Here is a 15,693-nt window from a genome sequence, read left to right on the forward strand (position 1 = left end):
AACCAAACCTGCAACATCTCTGACGTGTGCTTATACTGGAGAAGAAGAAGGGTCTCAAATCAGTGAGCTGAGCTTCTACCTTAAGAAAATAGAAAAAGAAGAGAAAATTAAACTCAATGTAAGCAAGAGATCAGAGTAGAAGCCAATGGGGGGGGGATATAGAGAAATCTATGAAACTAAGAACTGGCTCTTTGAGATTACTTATACAATTGATAAACTGTCTCGACTGATCAGCAAAAGAAAAGAAAGGAGACACAAATGACCAAAAACAGGTATGGAAGAGGTGACATCACTTCATACTCTAAATAGAAAGAATGAACAACTTTATGCTGATAAAGTGGGCAGTTCCTTGAAGGATAAACTACAACATTCAGTCACTCTGTATATTTTAAATAATTCAACAACATATACAAATAATGACACTTCATGACCAAGTGAGATTTATTGCTAGGACTCAAGATTGATTTAACACATGGGAAAGTCAGTCAATACAATCTGCCATATTAGTAGACTAATGAAAAATATTTTCAGTAGATGTAGAGAAAGTGTTTGACAAAATCCAACATCTCTTCCTGATTAAAAAAAAAAAAGAAACTTTCAGCAAGCTAGTAATTCCAGAAAACTCCCTTATACTGATAAGGACAGCTACAAAACCCTACACCTAACATTATCCTCAGTGGTGAGAGTCAATTTTACCCCCCTAAAATCAGAGGAACAGGGACATCTGCTCTAATCCCTCCTTTTCAGTATTGAACTAGGGCTCTAGCCAATGCAATTAGGCATGAAAATTAATTAAAAAAATTCAGACTGAAAATAAAGAAGTAATACGCTTTATTTCCAGATAACATGATTATATAGAAATCTTAGAAAATCCTAAGGTAGCTACAAAAAAAGGGAACAGAACCAATAAGTGAGCTTAGCAAAGTTCAGATCAGTATGCAAAATCAATTTTATTTCTATGTATTAGCATTTAACAAAGAGAAATTGAAATTAAAATAACATTTACAATAGCGTAAAACTATCAGAGATAAATCTGACAAAAGATTGCAAATCTGTAAACCCAAAACTACAAAACACAAATGAAAGAAATAAAAGAAGCTCCAAATAAATGATGAGATATACCATGTTCATGGATTTAATATTCAGTATTGTCAAGATGTTAATTTTCTCAAACTGGTCTACAGACTCACTGCAATCCCAAACAAAATCCCACTAGGGTTTTTGGAACAAATCGTGAAGCTGATTCCAAAATTCATGAGGAAAAATGCAAAGGATCTTGGATCCAAAAGGACTTTGTAAAAGAGCAAAGTTGGCAGATTTATTATTTATTACCTGACCTCAAGAATTACCATAAAGTGATGGAAGTAGTTTGAAATATTTGCATAAAAATAGATAAACTAGACCAACTGAATTTAGAGAGATATAGAAATAGACTCATACAGACCACTGATTTTCAACAAAGGGGGAAAAGTAGTGAGTAGAGAATGGATTATTTTTTTCAACAAACAGTCTGGAAAACTGGACATCCGTTTGCACGCACACACACACACACACCCCTTTGAATCATATCTCACACCATATAGCAAAACTAGCCCCAAATGGATAATAGACCCAAATGAAAAACCTAAATTATAAAACCCTGTGACTTTGAGTTTGGCAAAAATTCTTATATGTGACACCAAAAGCATGATCTAAAAAAAAAAAAAAAAAAAAAAAAAAAAAAAACACTGAAAAATTGACTTTGTCAAAATTAAAAATTTCTCCTTGAAAACTTTTAAGAGAGTGAAAAGACAATCCACACACTCAGAGAAAATATATACAAATCACATCTGATAGAGGATTTGTATCCAGAATATACAAAGAACTCCCAAAACTCTATGATAAGAAAGCATCTCAATTAAAAGTGGGTAAAAGATTTGAACAGAAGCCTTTCTCAAAAAGATAGACAGGTGGCAAATAAAGAGATGGAAAGACACTGAAGTCATGAGTGAAATACAAATTAAAACCGCGGTGGGATACCCCCTTACACACCTCTCTCAATGTCTAAGGTTGAAGACTGAACATACCGGGTACTGGTGAGAATGTGAGGCACACACACAGCCCGGGAAGGGAAACCGAGGAATCACTCTGGCACTTTCTTCAAAGTTAAACATACGCTACCATGTGATCCAGCCGTTCCACTGCTAGATGTTGACCGAAGAGAACTAAGACTCTTCGTCCAGAGGTTGTACACAGTGTTCATACTAGCTCTATTTGTAACAGCCAACAGCTGGAAAGAGCCCAAATTTCCATACGCCGGTGAATGGATATACAAACTGTGGAACATTCGTGCAATGGCTCATTACTCAGACTGCACATGATGAGCACATCCGCATGGGTGAGCTCAAATTAACCATGCCGGGCGGGAGAAGCTAGACGAAACGTACATACCTACGAGTCCATTTACGTAAATTATGGGAAATGCAGAATGATCAGTGGCAGCAAAGCAGGGCTTGCCTGGGGATGGGATGGGAGGGCATGGATCGCGGAGGCGGAACTGTGGAGCGTTTGCGCGATAGTTTCAGGGACGTACACTAATGTCAAAACGTATCACATTTGAATAAGTGGCTTAGTGTATATCAACTGCACCATAATAAAGCTGTTTCAAAAAACCCTAAGGATGGCTCAGGTCTAGCTTAAATGCCTCGACTCTTGGATTCCCTATGCCCCTCTGGACGCCCACGCACCGACCCTAAGACCCTGGGTGGGGAAATGGGTAGCGGAGCCAGGGTCCTGGGGCAGGAAGGGACTCAGGTGCTTGGAGACCAGCTTTGGCGGCCGCTGGCACCGGGCCTGCGACAGAAACGTTGCACTGACCTGAGGGTCTCCAAGCCCCCGGCGTAGCGGCGTCTGGGCGGGGCGGGGCTGGACTACGGCCGGGGCGGGGCTCTGTGCCCCCACGGCCCCCGCCACAGCCCTTGAAACAACCTCGTCTAAAAGTAGTCGGTACAGCCCCGCCCAAGGCCACGCCCCTGGCCCGCTCTGTCCAGGCCCCGCCCCCAAGACTCCGCCCAGACCCCGCCCCTCAGCTTCAGGCTCCGCCTTGTCCCAGCCACGTCCTGCCCCACAGGCTCCGCGCAGGCCCCGCCTCGCCCCACCTCTCGCCCCCAGGCCTCACCCCTAATTCTCAGGCCCTGCGGGGTCCTGGCTCCGACCCCCTCTGGACTCCGCCCTCCCCACTGCTCCGCCCCAGACTCCGCCCAGGGCCCCCCCGCCCCGCTTCTCGCCCGAAAGCCCCGCCCCACGGGCGCAGGCTGAGCCGCGTGGGTCCCGAGCGGCCGCGGACGTGGGCGCAGGCCTGCGGGTCGCCACCGCGCTCGGGTGTGGCACAGGGTCGGGCTCTGAGCGGCTGAGAGCCTCGCGCACAGCAGCTTCCGGATGTGGCCGCGCAGGTAAAGCCCCCGCCCCGCCCTGGGAGCTCGAACACCCCGGCCCCCGTCTACCCCTGCCCGGAAGAACTGGGGGTCCCTGGGGTGTGGGGCCCGGAGACGCCGAGGTCCGGGGTCCGGGGTCCCCGCGGCCCGAGGTCCGCCCGCCCAGGCCCCGCGCGGCCCCGCCACTCCACGCCCAGGGCCGGGCGCGCGCCCAGGGCTCGGCTTTTCTCTTTTCTCTGCTCCCTTCTTTTTCAAACATAATTGAAATGAATCGCGCAGACCTGGTGCCTGAGCCTTCCGTTGTTCCCATTAGGACTGACAGAGGGGACCTTTATTATTATTATTTTGTGAAGGATTGTCACAATTAGCAAAGCGCTGAGCTTCTCACAGCAGCCTAGCCCCGAGGTGACAGGGTGCCCGCTCAGTTCCCGTTGTGGCCAGCACCACCTGCCCCTGCATTCCAGTTTCTAAAGAAAACCCTGCAGCCCAGTCGTCCTGCTTCCCAGCCCTGAGGAGCTGGGAGGCGGCTGGACCCTCATCAAGGCGAGCTGCCCAAGCCCCTGACCCCTATGGTGTGCAGTGGGTGTGTCCGGGGGGGTGGCTGGCGGGGGTTCTCAGACCACTTTGCTGGGCACCAGCCCCCAGCCAGCAGTCAGCACAACCTTGCTTAGCTGGGTGGCAGAGGGAGTCTCCCTGAGTAAGTTACAGAGACCCCCACTGGTCAGATGCTGCCATTTGGCTGTGAAATCCATGCGGCCCCCTCCCCCAGTCAGATTGTGCCCCTGGGTCCCCAGCTGGACCACAGCCAGCACTGCCGATTGCCCCTCTCTTTCAGAACCAAAAGAGAACACGGCATTCCTGGCCCATAAGGAAGGAGAGTTTTCGTCTGTGAGGGATGGTCCTGGCGCAGCAGCAGCGGCCAGAGAGTGGGGCAGAGTGTGAACCACAGCACTGAGCGAGCGGCGGGCTCTCTGTCCCCAGCCAGCAGGATGGGCCCTGTGGGCAGACACGGCCCCTCGGCCCTGCCGGTCCCCACGGGAGGGTCGTGCCTCCTCCTCCTCTTCTGCCTGCGCCTGGGCGCCTCTTGCCCGCAGAGCTGCCAGTGCCCCGACCACGCCGGGGCCGTGGCCGTCCACTGCAGCGCGAGGGGCCTGCAGGAGATCCCCAAAGACATCCCCCTGGACACGGTGCTCCTGAAGCTCGATGCCAACAAGATCGCCCGCATCCCCAACGGAGCCTTCCAGCACCTGAGCCACCTGAGAGAGCTGGACCTGTCTCAGAACGCCATCGAGACCATCGGCCCCGCCGCCTTCTCGGGCCTGGCCGGGGGCCTGCGGCTGCTGGACCTGTCCCACAACCGTATCCGGAGGATTCCCAAGGACGCGCTGGGCAAGCTCAGCGCCAAGATCCGCCTGTCCCACAACCCCCTGCACTGCGAGTGCGCCCTGCAGGAGGCCCTGTGGGAGCTGAAGCTCGACCCCGACTCGGTGGACGAGATCGCCTGCCACACCTCCGTGCAGGAGGAGTACGTGGGGAAGCCGCTGATCCAGGCGCTCGACGCCGGCGTCAGCTTCTGCAGCGTCCACCACAAGACCACCGACGTGGCCATGCTGGTCACCATGTTTGGCTGGTTCGCCATGGTGATCACCTACGTGGTGTACTACGTGCGCCAGAACCAGGAGGACGCCAGGAGGCACCTGGAGTACCTGAAGTCCCTGCCCAGCACCCCTGTGTCCAAGGACCCCGTCAGCCCTGCCCCCTAGTGCCTGCCGGCTCAGGCGGGCTGCGGCCCACGTCTCGGCCGCCCCTGCTGTAGCCCACGGCGACTGAGTCTCGCTTGGCCGCCCCCCCCCAGCGAGGTGGTGACGGGGCCTCTTCCGGGCGGTGCTTCACTCTTACAGGGCACGTCTCCGAGGACTTCTCGTGGCTGCAGCGCCCTTCGGGTCCGGCAGCTCTGCCATCAGATGTGCTGACGGAGGAGGAGACCGAGGAGACCGAGCCGTGGAGAGAAACGGCCAGGAAATGAGCAGCTGGAACAGTAGACCAAGCCGTCTGTCACGATGCTCGTGTCCCTTCCGCTCAGGGAGCCTGTCCCACGGGGCGCCCCAGGGTGGACTAGCGTTCAGAGCAGGAAGGGTGGGTGCCCTCGAGTGGGGCTGCCCCAGGAGGACAGGCGCCTGTTGTCGGTCGAAGGCACAGGTGGTCTCCACTGCAGACTGGCCGCCGTCGCCTCCCCAGCATCTCCTGAGCACCCTCGGCCACAGGACTCCCTCCAGGGCAGACGCCGAGAGACCGGGTGTTTTCTCGGGAGGGAACTGCAACGTGCAACCTTTGGACAACTTTGTTTATTCTCAGAATGTTTGTTCAGAGTCACGCTTGTACCAAAACTTCAGTCCAGGGAGAAGGAAACCAACCCCACCCCCACCCCCGAAAAAACAGCCGTGGAGAGAAACGTGAGAAAGTTCCAGCAGGGCTCATCAAGGGGGCAGTGCCAGCAGCCAGACATGCGAGGCCCTGCCCCGGTTCCGGCCTCTCAGGCTGCGCCCCGCTCCCGGGAGCCCGTTGTCACGGGTCGCTATGTGCCTTTGCTTTTCAACTCACGGAAGCAGCTCCTTTGCGAAGGACAGGGGGACCGACGCCAGACGGTACAAGGCTGCTCAGCGGATGCTTCCTTCCTGCCTCCAGCGACAAGAACTCTCTCTCTCTCCTTTCCAGCTTTGCTGCCAGGAACCTCAGAGCTACTTTACTGCTCATTTTCTTACCTACTTGGTGTTCAGGGTAGACCTCACCTCCGCCGGGACAACCCTGATAGCGTCTTTCCGATTTTATTTTTTTACGGTCTTTTGTATGCGTGTTTATATTTTAAACGACTTCAGATATACTGGGGGGGAAGCAAGTTAGGGGTACGTGGCTTACGGAGCTAAGGGATAAAGGACGGAAGCCTCCTGGAGCAGATGCTTAGAAAGGATGAAGGTGGAGGGAGGCTCGTACTTGGAAGATGCCCTGTGGCTTTGCAGTGGGAAGCACACTTCCGCGCTGATGCAGAGACGCGGTGTGTGTAGCCTCAGGACCAGCAGCTGTAGCCAGACCCGAAAGGCACGTCCGGACAAGGTCATGCGTTTGCAGTTATAGGAGAAAGGACCGACAGGTTCCAGCACCCTCCCACGCCTGTGGTCCCAGGGTGCTGGTGTGCATAGCATGCACCGTGTGGACGGGGGCTCTGTGCTTCTCTGCCTGCCCCCCAGACCAGGGGTGAGGGGTGGGAAGCAGGGCTCAGACGGTGCACCCAGTGAGGCCGGTCCTCGGGGAAATTGACGGCCCGCCCACCCGCCTTTCCAGTGGGAGCTAAAACCAAGCAGCCAGCCCGGGCCAAACCCATGTGGACCAGGTAAGTGTGGCTGCTGGCTGGCCAGCGGGACACGGGCTCTGGGGGGAGCCCGCTCTGCCGCCCCATCCCCCTGGGCGCGCACAGCAGGAAGAGCGTTTTGCCCTGTGGATGGGACCGGGGTGGGGCGAGAGCTGACGGAGGCCTGGAGGGAGAGGGCAGGTGTCAGTGTCCCTGCTGCAGCCCTGCCCCCGGGGCCTTACCCTGCCCCCAGGGAACCCTGCCCTTGCTCTAACCCAGCATCAGCCCAGAGCAGGGGCGCCAGCCCTCCTGCCCTTGGTGCGTGCCTTCCTGCTGGGAGGAGGAAGCGGCTTAGCACCCCGGCACACGGGAAGGGCCCTCTCCTCATCCCGAGTCCAGAGTCGGGGCCGCCGGGACCCCCTGGCCTTTCTGGCGGAGTCTCCTGGGAGAAGGTGCCTCCCTGCAGAGACCAGGGCCCGGAAGCTCCTTTCTGCCCATGGGAGCTCCCAACCCTGGAGCCTCCTGGGGTGCAGCCCACCCCTCCCTCCTTTTCTCCCCCCACCCCCCAGCCCCTCCCCCCCACCCCCGTTCCCTCTCCTTTCCCTTAAGATGACACCCTGCCTGGGCCACCTCGTTCCCTGCCGACACCCCCATGAGCCCTCGGGCTGACTGCCTGCCCTGGATCCAGCGCCCGGGGCCTGGCCAGAGCAGGCCTTTCGCCCCGTCCAGTTCTGCCAAGGCTGGCTGGGTGCGGGCTGGCCCCACTGAAGGGACAGGTGTTGGCAGGGGTGGGCACGTGACAAAGAGGTGCCTCAGTCGGGCACAGTGGGGTGATAGCCTTTGTGGGACCCGGGAGTCCCCTGACTGTCACTACGATCCGGGTAAGGGGCCGCAGGGAGCTACGCGCCCCTGGCCCGCTGGACGCCCCCTGCCAAGCCCCTCTAGCCAGGGGAGGTAGTGCTACCCCAGTCTGGGGGTCGCGGTGGGATGGCACTGAGATTCCTCCTTGGGGCAGAGGGTGGTGTGGACAGACTGGCCCCAGAGCCGCCCAGCCAGGCTCCTCCACCCGTGGGAATCGAGGGGTCTTGCTTCTAGAGGGGTCAGAGGGGAGGGGCAGTGGGGGGCTTGTGGGGCCACTGCTCTGGCTGGGCTGGGGTGAGATTTCCTGCTCTCTCTGCCCCACCCTCATCATGATGGTTCCCCTGGAAACCAGAGCCCCACCCGCCACCCTGGGAGGGGATGCCCCCACTCAGAGCCTCCCGACACCCGCCCTTCCCTTCTGGACTCTAGGGCCCCCAGAGTCCCACCAGAGGACCAGGCCATCCCGCCCTCGGGTGGTCCAGCGGTGGGGGCTGAGCAGGTGTACGGACACCCAGGTCCGCCCCGGCGGCAGGCGGCAGGACGGCCTCGAGGCTGGGCTGGGAGGGAGCCGCGGCAGCTTCTCCTGGAAGAGCCCTGATGCAGGAACCAGGGGCGCCCCCACCATGGGGCCCCAGTCGCCCAGCCCACCTGCAGGGAGAGTGGACGATTTTAAACTGGACGTGAGACTGGGTGTGTTTTTCTCAATGGAAAGTTGCTGCAGGCAGGAGATGGGGCCGAGTGGAGGGATGAGGACGGGCTGGAGCTCCTGCGCTGGTCGCATTCACACGGGGTCTGAGAAATGCGTGGTGCAGAGCCCCCATCAGACAGGGGCCACGTGGGGCTGGCTGCCTTGGATGGTCCTCCTGCATGGTCAGCAGAACGCTGGGCCTCTGCATAGGCTGGGCAGGAGCATAGAGCCAGCCTCCTGGGCACTCTGGGCAGCAGAGGGGGCGGGCTCCCGGGTGGGCGCTGTGTGCCGCCTGCCCCTGCTGGCCTGCCCTCCTGCGTACCCCCAGCACCCCCCGGCTCCTGGCTCCGGAGCAGCAACTTCTCCAAGTGTCTGCGGGAGACTTGGATCCTGGGGATGGGGGCGGGGGGGGTAGGCTGCAGACCGCGCTGGGAGCGGAATGTTCTGGACTGGTGGCTCCCAGCCACGGCAGGAACCTGGGGAGTTTTCTGGAGTCGTTTTTCCTGAAAGCTTATCCTGAAACCTGATTCCACTGTTCCCCTCACCGTCTGAACCCTTAATAAACCTCTGTGCTCAACCAGTGGGGTGGACTCTCGTGCCTGCAGCCGTGCAGCCCAGCCGGCCCAGACCTGCCCTCGCTGTGGACCGCGCTGTGCAGGAAGAAGAGCCAGGCCAGGCCTGGGGTGCAGGGGGTGCCAGGCCCGCCTGCACTGGCTTGAACCCGCTCGTGGTGGCTGGTTGTTGAGCTTTCAGAACCTGTGACCCAGTGGATGCCATGGTGGCAGCGTGAGGTTGGCTGTGAAAGAGTCTTCCAGGCAGTGGACAGCAGCCATGACCCCCGCTCCTGCCCCAGGAGATCAAGGTGGGCAGCTCGCTGCTGGGGTCCCCTCAGGGACCAGGTCTGCTTTCACCCCTCCCACCCCCCCTTCAGGCCAAGTCCTAACCCTGGGAGCCTGCGGAGATGGGGGAGGGCCGCCAGCTGAGGAATGCAGGAAGGGATGCAGGAAGCCTCTAGAAGCTGCACAAGGCAGTGCATCCTCTCCTGGAGCCTCTAGAGGGTCACTGCCCTGTCCACACCTTGGTTTTAGCCCAGTGAGACCAGTTTCAGACTTCTGACCTCCGGAATTCTAAGAAAATAAATTTGTGATGTTTGGGTCACCAAGTGTGTGGCCCTTGGTGGCAGTAGCCTCAGGGGCCAGTGCAGTCTCCCCACTTTGAGGGCGGCCAGAGCAGATGGCCGCCTGCGCCCCTTGGCCCTGCTGGTCCTCTCGGGGCCTGGCTCTCGGGGTCCGGGTGCGTTTAACACCTTGACCGAGGGGCCTCAGGAGGGCATCACCTGCCGACCTCGCTCCCCTTCCTGCCGGACGGGAGCTGCCTCCCAGCCCGGGGCCCGCGGCCGACCTGCACCTGGACCTGCTGGCTTCCATGGTCCCCTGCACACCGCACACGCTCCCGTGCCGCTCCACACCTACACTGTGCACACACGTGCTCACACAGTCATGCACACGCACACACGTGCTCACTGAGGCACACGTCACATACACAGTTAGACACGTTCACACTGACACCAGGCCATACACACTGCACACGCCCGTGGCGGATGTGCCCACAGGCGTGGGTGCCTGTGTGTGCACACACACACACACCTCCCCCCGCCCAGGGGAGGTCTGGGCCCCTTTCCGCCTTGCCTGCCGCAGGCTGGGGGCGAGGGAGGGCCTTGCCGGTCCCTAACCAGGGGTCTCGAGGGCAGATGTGAGGGGAGCCCCCCTCCCGGTCTGGAGGCAGGGCCTCTGGGTGGGAGCCCAGGCGCAGGGGGAGCGGGGAGGGCCGGCTGCCTGCGGAGGCCCCCAGGGAGGACGTGGTAGCCTAGCTGTGCAGCCCTGTCCGGACCAGGCATGGAAACCAGCCCTCAGGCCTCCAGGGCAGGCTGCCCAGCGGGAAGGGGCAGCCTCACAGGCAGGCGGACGGCGCGCACCACCGGCCAGGGTGTCTCAGCTAATCCTCACGGCAGCCCGGGGTGGTTGGGAATATTTCTACTTTCGGACCAGAAACGGGATTCTGAAGTCCGGGCGGAGCCGCGACGGACTCGGGAGTCGGCTTGCTGGGGGCAGGGCTGGAATCGGGCCTTCTGACGCCCAGGCCTGGAAGTTCTCACTCTAACCCTGGAGCGTTGTCAAAACAAAAAGGCAAGTCCCGGGGTTGGCACCAGATTGCCGAACGGCCAGCGCAAGAGGCGGGACGGAGCCCGGCCTCAGGAGTCCTGTCCCTCACGCAGCCGTGCCTGCCAGGAGCGCGGATGCCCTCGGGGAGCCGGCGCTGCCGGGTCTGCATCTGTAACCACGGCAACTGCACTGGCCGGAGAGAGGGCGGGAGCTGGGGTGGCTGCCTGGCCCGGCTGTTGGAAGCAGCCACACACCTGCCTGGTGTTCTGTGCTAAGGGAGGTGGGGAGACGGCACCTCGGAAAGACAAGCCCACCAGCTGACCTTCCTGGAGCCCAGCTGCTCTCGGAGAGGACAGGCCCTGGAAGGAGGAGCTGTAGAGAGAGAGCAGCTGCCTGGGAGCAGGCGGGACCTGGGTGCCAGGCCAGGACGCTGATTCCAGAGCCCGTGCTGGCAGCCAGCCCTTACTTAGAGATGGGGAAACTGAGGCCCTGAGTGGTGAAAGGACTGGCCCAAGGCTGTGTGAGCCGGTGAGTAACCGGCTGGGGCACGCCCAGGCTGCCGGGCAGCAGTGGACAGCAGAGGGACGTCCGGCGGCCGTCTGCACAACCTCTGCAGCCAGGCGGTGACATCGGCGCAATTATGATGCCAAGAAAATCCCGAAAGAAGAAGACACATTTATATGAAGATGTGGGACATTCACCCGATTTGCAGGTGCAGCTCTCAGAACAGAGTCAGGACTGAGCAGTCACCTGTTGAAAGCCCGTATGGCATCGGGGCACACTGACTCCTAGCGCCCAGGCAGCCAGGGGCAGGGACCCCCACAAGAACTCTCTGCCACAACCCCCCTTCATGCCTGTCCTGCCCCGACACACACAGACTTCCGGAAGGTCGGCGATGAGCAACCAGAGGCCTCTCTGCGCCCCAGTCACCTCCACGCTGGAACTCCCCGAGGAGCCAGTTGTCCAAGGCCTATGCATGGTGGGCATCCAGGCTCCGGCCCAGGCATAGCTGTGAGCTGCTGCCCCTGCCAGGCCCCACCTGGCCCCTCCACTGCATGGTGAGCTGGAGGTGGCACCATTGGGCGGGTTCCCGCTGTCCTGCTCCCCAGAGACCTCAGCACCCTGCTGTCTCTGCTCAGCTGGAACCCCACCCCCACCCCCAGGCCCACTTCTGGGCACCAGCAGCGTGGACCTTGTGTGGCTGGAAGGCCTGGGTCCTGCAGGCTCTTTGCGGGGTGGTCGTCACCGTGGCTAGTGGTGTTGGCCTTGCCCATGGTCAGCCAGACCCGGGTCCCTGCCAGGCTCCCCCAGGCTTAGCGGTCTCTCCAGGGTCCCTGGATCAGGGGCTCAGAGTGGACACCAACCCTCCTGTCCTTGCCGCCGGCTAAGAAGTCGCCTTGGAATCGGAGCCTGTCAGTCGGCTGTCACAATAATTAGGACACCAAGGCTGAGGTTTTCCGAGCCAGTAACTTGCAAAGAGATGGGCCGCTCGGCGTGGTTGGTAACGGTTGAGTGGCCCCGGGAGAAGCCCCAGAGCGTCTGCCGTTGTGATGTCCGCTCTGTGACCTGCGGGTGTAAACTCGCCAGTGTTTGGGTTTCTCCTGCTGCGGCCGCTGCTCCTGTTCCGTGTGGGGCGCCGTGTTTGTGCCATTTTGGAAGGGCTCCTCTGCCTCCGTGTTGACTGCAGCCCCGATGTGCCAACTGCTCCCTGAGTTTGCAGGCACTTCAACCCCATTCATTTATATTTTTGAAAGATACAACCCGATGTGCTGGACAAATGCGTAAGCTGTGTCTCTGCCTCTGTCTTCCTTTTTCATTTATTTCACTGCCTTCATCATTTTACCTTTAGAAAGTTTCCCTCCATGTAGAAAAAGAAATTCGATCCTAGACTCTTTTCCATTTCTGACATTGGACATTTACTTTTTACTTTACTAAATGGTGCCAATATCTTGTTGAATGGCCTAATGAATTTATTTTTCATTATTTCTTTATTTGCTTTTTAGGGCCACACCTGCAGTGCATAGATGTTCCCAGGCCTGCGGCTGAATCAGAGCTGTAGTCGCTGGCCTGTGCCACAGCCACAGCAACAGCAACGCGGGATCTGAGCTGTGCCTGCGACCACACCACAGCTCATGGCAACGCTGGACCCTTAACCCACTGAGCGAGGCCAAGGATCGAACCCGCATCCTCATGGATACTAGTCAGATTTGTTATGGCTGAGCCACAATGGGAACTCTGAATTGCTTAATTTTAATAGAATGAATACCTGGAGTCTAAGCTTTTCCTCATTTTTTCAAAATATTTTTGGCCTATTCTTTGAAATGTAGCTGTAGAGGTTCATTAATTTAAAAAGGTAGCTTTGGGATTTCGACGGGCATCGCATAAAAACTGCATAGGAACTTGGGAAATTCTGACAAAGTTAGGATACCAATTTGCAGATTTGTCCAAATCTTTACCTATCTCCCACAGTCTGATTTTTGTGGTTTCCTTAGTGTGTGTTTCAGAGGGGTTCTGTTTTAACCAGGTACTGCTGTGTATGGGGGGCACTGCCCATCTTTGCAGGTATTCTCATTCTGTTGGGTGAAAAGCTCAAGGGACTTGACTGCCCACCCCCAACCCCCCCACCCCCCACCCCAGGAAGGTTCCTGACCTGCCGAGAGCGCTTAGGGAACAGGAGTTCCAGGACACCAGGCAGAGGGGCCTTGGCTGTGCCACGTGGTAGAAATGGGGAGGGGTCGAACCCCCTGCAGCCCTCAGAGGTCCCCCTTCTGACTCTGAACCTGTGACTGTGGTTGCTTCCATAGCAAGCGGGAACTGCGGCTGCTGATCGGCTGCCCTTGGGAGAGGCAGGTCATTGTGGATTATCCAGGTGGGCTAACACCGCCTCCAGGGCTGTCACAGGTGGAGTGGAGGCAGAAGGGAGAGGTCCCGAGAGAGGAGGTGACGACTCCACTGCCCACTGCCGGCTTTGAAGGTGGAGGGAGCATCTAGAAACGGCAAGGGGCAGGAAACAGACTCTTCCCTGGAGCCTCAGGAGGACCAGCCCTGCCCACACCTCGACGCTGGCCCAGTGAGACCCAGATGGGACCTCTGGCCTCCAGGACCGTGGGACAACACGGTCCTGCTGTTTCACGCCCCTAAGCATGTGGTCATCTGTTACCGCGACACAGGATCGTAAGGCGCGGGCGACCTGTCGCTGTGTGGACGTGCAGGTGATGCTGGTCCGCTGTCCCCTCTCCACGGAGAAGAGGCAGGACAAGGTGGCTGCGCTCGGAACTTCCCACACGCTTAGTAGTTAACTGAACCTACAGAATTTCCCCGCTGTTTCTAGGAGGTTCCAGCAGCAAGGAGACGGTTCGTCTCCTTTCTCACAGGCACCTCTTTGTCCTTTGCTCTCACCACAGTGGCCAGGACTGCCTGGACTTTGGCACATAAACAGTGGTGCCACAGGCAGCCAGGCACACCCCTGGTTATAATCTGAGGGCTCACGGGGTGCGTGGTAAACGGATCGCTGGCTGCCGGCCCGAGAGCATTTCGTTATCCCGGGAATTACAGACGTGGACATGGGTCTGCGCTGTGGAGCCTTGGAGAAGCGTTTGGTAGTCTGCTAGAAAGCTAAGCCTTCACCAGCTCGTGACCGCCGCTCTGCTCCCAGGTATTTGCCAAGAGAAATAGACACACGTGTCCACACAAACGTGCTCAAATGGGAACAAGCCCGAAGCGGATCCGTCGCAGGATGGCTGGACGGGAGATGGGCTATTCACGCCCTGGACGGAAGCCCCAAACCAACAAGGAAAACCAGCAGGGACAGCGAGGGGCCGGCAGGTGCAGCGGCGCGGGCGCGCGTCATCAACGCGGAGCCAGCTGAGCGAGCCGCCCGGGCGGCCACCGCTCCCGCGGAGGAGGAGGTCCCGCAGCGGCAGAGCCGCCCCCGCAAAGCCGGTCGCAGCGGGAGGTCTGACCAGATGGGGTCCCGGGAACTGGGGCGGGGGGCGAACACTCCAGGCCTTGTTTGGAGGTGGTTCCAGAAACGCACACAACTGGAAAGAGTCGCTGAGCAGAACACTTAAGGTCTCTGCCTTTTTAATCAAATAAAATTAAATAAATTAAATCGAGATTAAATTAAACAAAGATTAGCGTCCTTAACAAAATTAAGAATAATATTTCAGAGTCATAAAAAGAATAACAGGCTTCACTGAGATGCCCTTTTACTCCGGGTTTGGGTGCACGTGGTGGGTGTAGGGGGTTATTTTAAGGGCTTCCTAACATCGCAGGTCTTCCGGTGAGAGAGCGAGGAAAGTGCCCTGGGCGGCCGCGCTATTGACAGCATTCATCTTTTGGCGTGTGGTTTATTTTTTATTTTTTTCACAGGGGCTAGCATGTGGTTTAAATCAGCGAATCTTTGTTCACATTTAGCACAGGCCTACCGTTTTCTTTCAAATGTGATTTGAGTCCAACGTTGTTCCAGAAACTAGAGGCAGGAGGATGACAATGACGCAGGTACGGCTAAGGTTCACCCACATGTCCCGGGCCGCACAGCGCTCACGTCATGTGGTCCTTGCTGTGGCTCAAAGGGACAGGTCCTTCTCCGTTTTCGATCTCAGGGGACCGAGGCTGGGGGGTGTTACTTGCTCAAGTTCCAACAGGGAGCGGAAGAACCGGGTTACAGTCCCCCCCAGGGACTGGAGAGCTGTGCTCCTCACAGCCCTGCCGGGCTGTGTCTTCCCAGAAAGGCGCACCTGCAGCACCTGCCTGGGGAGGAGGGGAGGCTGGGACCACCTGCGTCTAAGTCCCCGAGGAGGAGCAGATGCGAAGCAATGACCGAATGTGACCGTCTGAATTTCTGTCAGTGCTGTTCGGAAATGCAAGCAGGTGACACGCCAGGAGGAGGGAGGGCCTGTGTGTGGGGAGCACGAGTGGGGGGCTGGCCTTGCTCTGAGACAGGGAGGCCTCTCCGAGGGCCGATGTAGACCTGAGACTGAGGACGAGAGGGGTCCGTCGAGGCGGGAGGGGTTGTGTGGGGGTGGGGAGAGGGGGCAGGCGGGCCCCCTCTGGAGGTCACTGCGAGGAATCTGGGTTCTAGGCACTGGAAAGGTCAAGGGTGGCCAGGACTGTGGTTATGCGTGTGTCCCCAGGCCCAGCGGGGCAGCTGGCACACAGAGGGCACTGAGTCTGGGCAGACAGCCATGGCTACCTGCACCGTCAGACAGCGCCGGGCTTCGG

At 58.0% G+C, this 15,693-nt stretch overlaps 1 protein-coding gene across 1 annotated transcript; it reads left to right on the top strand.

The window, feature by feature from the left end:
- Positions 3,086-8,888, top strand: LRRC3 (leucine rich repeat containing 3). Its single transcript, XM_005657173.3, has 2 exons — positions 3,086-3,431; positions 4,249-8,888. The coding sequence occupies exon 2, from the start codon at positions 4,403-4,405 to the stop codon at positions 5,174-5,176; it is 774 nt and encodes a 257-aa protein (XP_005657230.1). The 5' UTR covers positions 3,086-3,431; positions 4,249-4,402; the 3' UTR covers positions 5,177-8,888.

Source organism: Sus scrofa, chromosome 13, assembly GCF_000003025.6.
Source record: "Sus scrofa isolate TJ Tabasco breed Duroc chromosome 13, Sscrofa11.1, whole genome shotgun sequence".
Lineage (NCBI taxonomy): Eukaryota > Metazoa > Chordata > Mammalia > Artiodactyla > Suidae > Sus > Sus scrofa.